The sequence below is a fragment of the Grammomys surdaster genome, unplaced genomic scaffold, assembly GCF_004785775.1.
Source record: "Grammomys surdaster isolate TR1022 unplaced genomic scaffold, NIH_TR_1.0 810, whole genome shotgun sequence".
Taxonomy (NCBI): Eukaryota; Metazoa; Chordata; class Mammalia; order Rodentia; family Muridae; genus Grammomys; species Grammomys surdaster.
The window spans coordinates 1,069,898-1,080,051 of NW_021605229.1; the positions used below are offsets into that span (position 1 = coordinate 1,069,898).

Genomic DNA, 10,154 nt, shown 5'->3' on the forward strand with positions numbered 1-10,154 from the left:
TTCTGGATCAGCCGTATAATACATTGAATAGCTTAGCTCAAAGAAGCGCAGCTCCAGCTCTGTGAGGTGTAGCCTCTGCCTCTGTGACAGGATAGGGTTCGACAACTGCAGGACTGAAAACCAGCTCTCAGAAGTCAAGGGCCAGACATGCACACTTCATCCCAGCTCTCGGGAGACCAGCCAGAGGTACACAGTGAGGCTCCACATGGTCGTTAGGAATAAACTTGGGTTTTCTCCAGAGCAACAAGTGTTCTTAACCAGAGGTAACCAACCAAACCAAACCAACCAGATAGCCCACCTACTCAAAAAGTGATCCAAGGAGGGATGTGTGGGGTTTGCTGCTCAGAAGGTGGCCCCAGAGGTGGCAAGGACAGCATACTGCTTTCATTCCAGGTAGAGATCAGGGAGGAGGAGGAGGGGGAGAAGGAGGAGGAAGAGGAAGCTTTGGCTATCACAGAGTTGGCTTTGTTGGGCAACAGGATGAGGAAGCAGTGACTTGCTGTCTCCTTCAGGTCCCCGCAGGCAGACAGTGGCCCAGTGGCAGCAGGAGTATACTTGTTGACAGAACGTGTGGCTCAGGCAGGTGCAAATGAAGAGAGGAGGCGTCCTCAGTGGTGTGCCAGAAGAATCGCTCTTGTCTCTGGCCTGGTGAGTGGCACAGCAACCATGTGGACATGAGTCTATAGGAAGGCGGAGAAGGTGCAGGCACTGTGGGCAGTTCACGTCGCTCAGTGTCTCAAAGTACAGAAACGGTGGGAGGGGACAGGCAACTAGGGGCGCGTTGTGGACTTGGGGGCTGGAGAGACGACTCTGCAGAGAACCAGTTTAATTCCTTGTGCCCATAGGGTGGCTCACAACCATCTTTTAACTCATGTTAGGGGTTCTGAGCCCCCTCCTGGCCTCCCTGGCCTCCAGAGGCACCACATGCATGCACATGGTGACCAGACATACATGTAAACAAAGCACTCATATACACAAAAACAAATGTGTAAAATAACCCTGCTGAGGGTTTCACCTGCCCGCCCTGGAGCCTCTTTGGAGCTATGTGCTGTCTTGTCTCCAGATAAGAACACAGACACCCCTGCCCAGTAGAGGCTCTGGGTACCATGAGGAAGTGTGGGATGGACAGGTTCCGTCCTGTGGCAGCTGTGCTCTGCTGCTCAGCACCTGCTGAGAGAAGCAGGCTGCAGACGGTAATGCTGAAGCAGGCCAGGCACAGGGAGGAGCAGTCACGTGCCATGCTCCTCGAAAGTGCCAGTCCTGTCCACTTGGCCGGATTCTGGTGGGCCAAGCCCTGCTCTGCATTTTACTGTGTCACTCCTTCGAGTCACCTCATTCTGCTTCCCTGGATCTCAACTTGCTGCGTCAGCCATACCTTCTGAAGAAAGCAGAATTGGGGGTCCCCTTCGAAAAATATCTCCAAGTAGACTTTAGTGCTCACCCTGTACCCTGTCCTGACTGGTTATAGCCAGTCCCAAGGAAGGGGTCTTTCAGAACCTGGGAGAGAAAGAAGCAGGGGCCATTTGGAAGAGCTAAATCCAGGTAGCATAGCCTGCAGACCTTGGAGTTCTTCCTGTGCAAGAATCAGGGTGGCTCACAGAAAGCAAATACTCTGGAGGCCCAGTGCTGGTACAGGTCCTAGGGCAATGTGAGTAACTAAATAAAGATGTCTACAGAGGCAGCAGAGTGGCCTGAGAATGGAGAAGTGGAATCCTAAACCCACTGGTGTGGAGAGATGTGTAGACGACAGGATGTTGCCTTTGCTGGAAGCTTAGGACTTCCCAGATAGGACAGGCCCTTAGTTCCAGGCCAAATGGCAGCAGTGGTGGCAGCCTGCATGGGCATTGCAAGATGTGGGGTGGGCTGGCCCTGCAGCAGAGTTGTGGGGGAGGGGCATGTACAGTTGATGTGTAGGGGCTGGCAGGCACAGGTGTGGCACTGGAACACTGATATTTAAGTAGATCCAATCTAGCCTTCCATTTCAGCCCTGAGCCTGCCAGAGAGTTTGCAGGGCTGTTGGTGGGAGGAACAGCACAGACTGAGTTTGAGTCCTCAGTGGAAGGGAGGGGACAGGCAGGCCACTCTGCCAGAGGGCACAGCTGTTAGAGTGTGAAAGCTGTAGTCAGTTAAAGTCGGGCTGTGGGGTGATGTGGTTAGGGGTCTGGAGACTTGTTTGTGTCTGGTTTCTGAACACCAGGGTCATCAGCTTTTCTCACTCCACATCCTGGAGTCCTCACGTCCTGTGTAGTAAGTTCCTCGGCACGGGCCAGGGTCACACCTGGTAGCGCACATAGTAGCATATGCTAGCTCTCTTGTCTGCTGGCCAGCCAACATCACTCTATACTAGAGGGGATCCTACCCATCCCCCGGATCCATGACAGGGCCAGCATCAGGAGAATGGGTGCTGTAGATGGGCCTTGAGGGATCCCATGGCCCACTAAAAAAATTTAGTGTTTTCTTTAGTCTCCCACTGTCTTTCCAGAACCTCCAAGGTGTGGAATATATGTCTAGTACCTGGGCCATGGATGTCCTAAGGGAGTTATTTGGAGTAGAGGCAAATGGTCCTCGCTAGGAATGTCCACACTCCACTATCCTGTGGAGGTCTGAGCATCACAAAGGTATGGGCTCTTCACAGCTTATGCAAGAGCTCCACTCAGCCTCAGTTTCCTCATCTGAGAGTTGTAATAGGCTAGGCTTATTCCTCCACAGGACAGCCGGCAGGAATGAATGGCTGCTGGTGCTTGGTAGGCAAGCACTCAGTACATAGACCATTCAGGAAGGGTCCAGGCATCTGTGGGAGGAGCCTGCAGTAAAAGGCAGAGAACACTCTTAAACTTTCCACTGAGCCTGGGATGCAAAGCCCTGGTGTCTGAGTGCATTTTAGTTGAGCCGCTACCAGGTCCAGGATCCAACTCTGTCAGCATGAGACAGTCATGGTTGATGTGGCTTGTGGCAGCTTCTCCTCCTGGGCCATCAGAGGTAGTGTCAGTGTCAGAATCCCCAACCATGACCTGGGGACCTGTACTGCAGCAGCAACCAGAAGAGTTAGGTTAGTAGGATCCTGAAGAGGACCAGCCCCAGGGCAGGGCAGAGGCAAGCATCCAGTGCCCTGTTTGCAAGCTGCTTTGTCTTCGCCTACACTGGTGTGACTTAAGCAAACACATCCTCTGTTCTCCTCTTTAAATGCTGCCTAAGCCAGCTTTTGAAGTATAAAACTACCAGGAAAAAAATGTTTATGAGGTCATTTGAAACATTAGTGCTTGTGCAAAGCATCTGTGGCTGGTGCTGAATTTTCCTGGTTCCACAGAGGGCAGGGTGGGATGGCCGATGGTGTTAACATGTGCCTCTGTCCCACCCAGACTTGCTTCCTGCAGTGCCACTGCCCCTAGCCCACAGGGAAATGACTTAAGAGACTGCTTCAAACTGGGGTGAAGGGGCAGGCTAAAATCCCCGCCAGTGGGGACTCTCAAAACACACCTGCCATAGCAGTGGGACCTGGATGTAATCATTTTACTCATCCTGAAAATATCTTTAAGGTTGTGGTAACTACTATTATATTTAAAACCTGGAAAACAAGATGAGATGATAAAGAACCTGGACAGAGCCAAATATGTCTATTTGGGCTTGCTGACTTGTGCTTTTTTTCTATCAACTGGCTTACTCAGAATAGTAAGTTCAGTGAGTGTATGGGTTACTTTTTTGTTGGTGTGATAAAAACACCATGACTGAGGTAACTTCTAAACAAAAGCGTATGTTTCCAGAAGGTTCCAGAAAGTTGGGTTTCTGATGGTAGAGCCAGAGCCTGTCATCAGGAACAGCCGAGAGCTCACATTTCAGACCACATGCACAGGGCGGGAGCTGACTCAGAAATGATGTGAGTCTATTGAAACTTCAGAGTTCCCAACTTCCTCCAAATCCAAGATCCAACACCTCCAAATCCTCCTCACACAGCCATTAGCTGGGACCAAGTACTTAAATATATGGGGGGACATTTTTCAGTCAGACCAGCAAGTGTGGGGAGCTTTGTCAGCCTTTTTGTTTTGTGGTGTATGTGCAAATACATGTATGTAAGTGTACTGTGTAACAAGGTTTGGTGTCTCCTTCAGTCACTCTCCATATTATATGAAATTCCAAGTAAATTATTTATAAAATTATGTGTACTGGTCAACTAATCACTTCAATACACCACACATCTCCCTTTTTTTTTTAAAAAAAAAAACTACTTTAAATTGTTTTTGTATGTATTGACTTTTGTACGTGTTTGCCTGTGTCCTGCAGCAGTGCATATACAGAGCTCAGTGAACAACTTACAGGAACGGGTTCTTTTCTTCCATTGTGTGGCTTCCGGGGACTGAACTCAGGTCATCAAGCTTGACAGTGAGTGTCTTCATCATCTGAGCCATCTTGGTTAGGCCCTGCATCTCGTCTTTGAAAGTCTCCTTCACTTAGGATGGCTTCCCTTGTTCCAACTGTCACCTGTCACACACTCCCACCAAATGGAATGTGTAATGGATTCTGTAACAGTCAGTGTGGTGACCAAGTCAGGGGTAGATGTCCACCCCATGCCTCCTCTCAGGTGCCCTGCTCTTCCTAACTTCTTGCAAGAGGCAGAGGGAGAAGGACAGGCAGACAAGTGTCACTGATGTGTAGACACTGCCCCCAGAGTCAGAGTGACAAGCTAAGGTAGCTCACTTGAGGTACTAGAATGCAGTCCCCTGAGGTCAAACCTGGACTTGGGCTTCCTGCTTCCATTCTTCCTGACTCTCAGGGGACAGGAATGCTTGCAGCTTCCCGGGTTGCAGGCTCGGGCTAGAGCAAGCTGCTAAGGTGACATGGAACATTCTAGTGCCTAGTCTGGACCTAGCTCTCAGTCTGATAATGGTTCACTTGCTCCTCTGGGCTTTTAACACACCAGTCTCTACCAGTTTGAGGTGGGGTTCACTTATGTGGGTTCCCCAACCAACAGAGTCTTCCTTGTCTTTAGTGTAACAGCCCCATCTGGCTGGACTCTCACATGGTGCTGAGTCTAATCCTGTCTCTCACTGCATTTGGAGCCTCTGGAAGTGCCACCCCCTTCCCAGTAGAATGGACAAGGTAATAGGCATGCTCAACACAGACTTACATCAGTATGTTACCTCTTAAAGTTATGAGACTGTGTACCACCCCCACCTCTGACCTTCAACCCAACCACACTGTTACTTCTGAACACCTGAAGTCTTAGGAAGCAATCTGAACACAGACAGGATTCCAGACATAGCACATTTCCACTGGCACACAGGACATCTGGGCATCCAGCAGTTTGTTGCTTCTCCTCCAGAGATGACCTCCCAAGCTATACCTACAGAAATGGCTCCTGACTCCTTCCCCCTAATATTCAGCATGCGCCCTGCTTACACCCCCATACCCATAACTAGCTAGAAACCAGAACCTGAACTAAAACAATACAGTGTCTTGGGAGCTAAGTGTTCTATTGGCCTGAGCGCAAGGCCAGGCTACTGGCCTGGGTCCCTTGGCAGGGGCAGAAGGCTCCCTTGAGTGGGAGAGCTCTCTGGAAGCTAGCTGCCTTTGCACAGAGGGGAGGTGATGGAGATGCCTGTGTTCGTTGTGGGGCCTATGCCAACTTCCCGGCTGCTCTGATGAGAAAAGCTTCTGCCACCCAAGTTTCCTTAGCTACCCTGGACTGTGAGTGTCCAGTTGCTTCTGGAAAGGACAAACAGAAGAGGAGGGGGTAGGGGGTGACTGTTGGCACAAGGCAAAGAGGCTTACCCACTTTCCCATGTGCTCAACCCGGGCCAGAGCTGTTCGTTGTGCTGGTGAGCATTTTTTAAAGTCTAGCTGTCTGTTGCCCCCCTTTAAGTGAAACAGGTGCCCGGTAAATCCCTTTGACTTTTGGGTGCGTTGTCTTATGACTGTTGGATGACCGGCTTATCGGATCTTTCAGTGCTGTGATTGTTTCCATGTGTAAACAGCCGGCTTCCCTTGTCTGTATAACAACATATCATGTTGCAGGAAGTCACTTGATAAAACAGAAAATGTCATATATTTCCTATGTTGTTATTGTATACCAAAACGCCTTGCCTATTCATAGATAACAAATGGCCTTAATGTGTAAACAACTCTCAAGGAGTGGCATCAACAATGCCAGGGAAACCTAGGTAGCGCCTAAACGCCCCGCCCGGTACGGCTGCTTTCCCTGCTATTCCAGACTGGCTCCAAGAGTCATCTGAAAGGATTCTCTGTCTAATGTGCAGGACTCCACCAGTGACTTGGTGCCACCCTTGAGACCTAGCTTCTGGGTTCTGATGGACTAATCCTTCACTTCTCGATCCATGGGAAAACCAGAGAGCCTTGGGGCTCTGGGTGCGAGCTCCCGCCCCTGCAAATGTCGGGCACTTTGTCTCCAGCGATAAGCAAGTCTGCGATAGCAGCAGCCTCTAGCAGCCCGAGACTTGGCAAGCCCTTGCCAGCGCGCGCTCCTCCTCCTGCCGCCCAGCCCAGCCCGGCGCGTCTCGGAGGTGCGAACCGGGCGACCGACATCCAGATTCGCCAGCAGTGGGGTGGCTGCTGGCGGTGCCCGCAGGACCTAGCTCTCGGAGCAAAAGGAGGGCGCTCTCTGGGTTGCCGAGGCGAGGGAGTGGCGAGAGACGCCTTCCTTTGAAGGGACTGGGAGGGAGCGGGAGATGCCGAGGCTGTTCGCAGGTGGGTGTTCGGGGTGCGCGCGCGCGGCGATCAGCAACAGATGGGGAGGCGCCGGGGGTCGCCGGGCCAGTGGGGCGGCTCCGCGCGCGGTGACTGAGACCCGCCCCTTTCCTTCCAGGACACTGATGCTCCGCTTGCTCGGCAGAGTCATGTCATTTTCGCCTATGCCGCCGCCGCCGCCTCCGCCACCGCCACCGCCCACCCGAATCCAGGGGGGCCCCGCCGCGCGCCAGCTATCCCGGAGACCCTGCGCGCCGCCCGTGCCCTCGCCGCCCGCCGCCGCCGCCGCGGGCGAGAAGAAGAGGAGGCCGCCCGAGATGCTGCTCTCCAGCTCCTGGCCCTCCGCCACCCTGAAGAGGCCCCCGGCACGGCGCGGTCCCGGCCTGGGTCCGGGCACCCCGCAGCCGCCTACCTCCGCACGCGTCCCGTCCCAGCCCTCTCCGGGCCGTGGGGGAACCCCGGCCACGTGCTCTGCTCCCCGGAGGGTCGCCTGCAGCCACATCCCAGCGGCATCCACCGCCTCGGGGACCTCTGCGGGGGCGGGGGCCGGGCCCGACGACACCACGCGCTTCTCCTTGAGCCTCACCCCAGAAGCCATCCTGGTCATCCAGAGGCGCCACCTGGAGAAGCAGTTGCTGGCGCGACCCCGCAGGCCCTTCACTGCACCCTCGGCCGACCCGCGGCGCCCCCTGGTCCCCTGTCCCAGGACCAGGTCTTCGACCCTGCGGAGGGGCGGTCCCACCAGTGTCCCCGACGCGCCTCTGGCTGTGGCAGTCAGCAGCCGCCCTCCCCGTGCCTCGCTGCTGCCGGGAGGTCTGCAGGCCACTATGCCCAGCCCGCACCCCTCCAGCCTGCGCCCAGTGCTTAAGGTGTCGCTGCTCAATGAGAAGCACAAGTACGATGATGAGGAGTACGAGGAGGAGGTGGAGGTGGTGGACGAGGGCCTCGTGCGCAAGTGCACCGAGTGGCTGCGTGGGGTGGAGTCGGCGGCAGCTGCGAGGGGCCGCACAGAGCATCTGGACTCGCTGCCGCACCTGAGCACGCTGTGAGCTAGGTGGGCCTGTGGGACCCAGCCTGGCTTGAGGCCCACGGCCGCCTCCTGCGCTCCTTGCACACCTGGGCTCTTGTGAACCAGGTAGGCCAGCAAGGGACAGGACTATTCCCCAGGTGTGCTTACTCATGAGTGACCCACAGCCTTTTCTAACGCCCACCACCCACCTTCTGTGCAATTAGGTCAGCGTGAGACACAGCAGACTCGCCTGACTCCAGCAGCTCTTCCCTGCTCCTCCTTCTGCCCCCAAACCCCATGGGGAGGAAGGACTTGTGAAATGCCTTCTAACCTCCCACCCTAACTAAGGATTGGACCCAGAGGTCCTCTGCCCCAGGTGGCATTCTACTTCCTGGGGACTCTGCAAGCCTGTGACCACCGAGGGTGGAGTGGTCTTCTATTGCAGAGCTAGGACATGGTGCTACATACATGATTTCTTTCCTTACAAATAAGAAAGATATTGGGTACTGGAAACTCTGGTTAACTAACCGTGTAACCCAGCAGCCCTGGAAAGTGTTCTGGGTGATCCTGGAGAACTTGTGCTCCACCAGCCAGCTGAGGACTCAGCCATCCCTTACACACACACACACACACACACACACACACACACCACTCCCCTGTCAATGCACAAGCACATCCATGCCACTAGCAGTCATGCATGCATGCATGCATACGTACACAGCCACCCACACATGCCCACGATAACACATACATGTGCATACATGGCCATGCGCATGTAGTCGAAGCCACACACAGGTGTCTCCAGGGGCACAGCTAGAATTTTTTTTGAGAGGTAGATCAAGGTGGGGACCGGAGTCAGGGTTGTTGTCTGTTAAGAATGCAGTTTTTATCTGAGGGCATAGCAATGTCGCCCTCACTAGCTAGGGCAGAGAAGGATGTGGTCGGTGAGTGAAAGCAAGGCAGGGCAAGTCTGCCCACCCGAACAGTTTGAGGTGGAAGCAGGAAGTAGCTGTGGGCCAGGGCAGGTGTCTCTCATCACTGTGAAAACCGTGACAATGGGGTTCTGTATGCTGTAAATAGTGACTTTTTAGATTCTATTTATTATTTGAATGAAGGGTTAAACTCCTGTCTCTTAGGAGCCAAGCCCTTCCCATTACCTGGAGGATGATTCTTTTGTATTTCTTCTGTGCCTGAGTGGATTTAACCCCAAGGATGAGAAGGAAGTATTTGTTCTAATCAGATAAGGTTGCCTGTAGGAAAGTAATGCATTACCTCATTTTTTTTTACTTATCTTATGCAAGTCAATAACCAGTTTAATGTTTGTCTTGTTAGATTTTAATGTGTCAGTTCTCAATTGTATTTTAAATCAAAGCCTTACATTTTTAAAAACCAATTATATATTTTCCTTGTAGAGGTCTTTGCGTTTTCTCTCTCTCTCTCTCTCTCTCTCTCCCCTCTCTTTCCTTCTTGGCACAAGCTTTGCCAACCAAGAGGCCTTAGTTCAGAGGGAGCTACATCAGACACCAGATGAATTTAAAAAAAAAAGCTACTTATTGATTTTAAATGGTTAATGCCAAAGGGGCAAAATTAGCAACACTGGTGAGGGCGGGGGCAAGGGGAGGAGAAGGGAAGGGCTGTTCCTCTAGGCAAGTCAGGTGGAGAGGGCACTGCCTCTGCGCTCAAGCCTGGCACAGGATGGCTTTCCCCCTGTCTGCACTCAGCGCAATCGCCAGTACTTCACATGCTCAGCTCCTTGGCCTCAGCAACCTTAACAACACCAGAAACAGTTCCTGATCCCTCCTAAAGGAGTGTCCTCTAGGGAGGTCTTCCTCCCCCTTTGTCCCTTTGTCTGTCATGTAGGTCTGTGTACCATTCTGTCCATCTCTGTTTGTCTGCTTTGATTTTCCATCCTCACTGTCTCCTCCAGGCAGCCCTCCCCTCTCCCTTTCTAACCGGCCTCAGTACAGAGCTTAGTATGTTCTCCCTGGTTGGTGACTCAAAGGGGCTTCATGTGCCTGGCTCTTCACTTCAGAGATGGGGGCATGTTTGTGTTGAATGGCCGATGACTCTGTAACGAGAGGAAGGCCTGCACATGTCTTGTGAAGTCTCTTCCTCGTTGCCGACATTCTGAAGACATTTTCTAGTCACTGTGCTACAGTTTCTTAATGCTTAAATAAAAAAAAAGTAATCGAATGTTGTGTGCGGCTTCTCGGAGAAGATAACAGATAACCGTCCAGAAAGGGACCTTCAGACAGTTGTAAGACCCCTGAGATGGTTTCTTCACTGCCTGCCCTCTTTAGGCCTGGGGACTTCTGGGCTCACCAAAGGTCACACTACTAGTGATTGTCTGGATTTCTAAGAATTTTAAGAACAAACTTTCTTATTGAATGGCAAACTTGTGAGAGATTGCAAATTTCCCATGAAAGCTCTATCCCAAATATACCCC

At 52.6% G+C, this 10,154-nt stretch overlaps 1 protein-coding gene across 3 annotated transcripts; it reads left to right on the plus strand.

The window, feature by feature from the left end:
- The first annotated feature begins 113 nt into the window (after positions 1-113).
- Prr18 (proline rich 18) lies at positions 114-9,901 on the plus strand. Of its 3 annotated transcripts, XM_028782633.1 has the most exons (3): positions 114-186; positions 513-648; positions 6,818-8,040. In XM_028782633.1, exons 2-3 carry the CDS (start codon positions 590-592, stop codon positions 7,746-7,748), a joined length of 990 nt encoding a protein of 329 aa, XP_028638466.1. In that variant the 5' UTR covers positions 114-186; positions 513-589; the 3' UTR covers positions 7,749-8,040. The 3 variants fall into 3 exon arrangements, with proteins under 3 accessions (XP_028638466.1, XP_028638468.1, XP_028638467.1); XM_028782635.1 differs by lacking the exons at positions 114-186; positions 513-648 and adding an exon at positions 6,225-6,515 and having other exon boundaries at positions 6,818-9,901; XM_028782634.1 differs by lacking the exons at positions 114-186; positions 513-648 and adding an exon at positions 6,552-6,699 and having other exon boundaries at positions 6,818-9,901.
- The last annotated feature ends 253 nt before the right edge of the window (positions 9,902-10,154 follow it).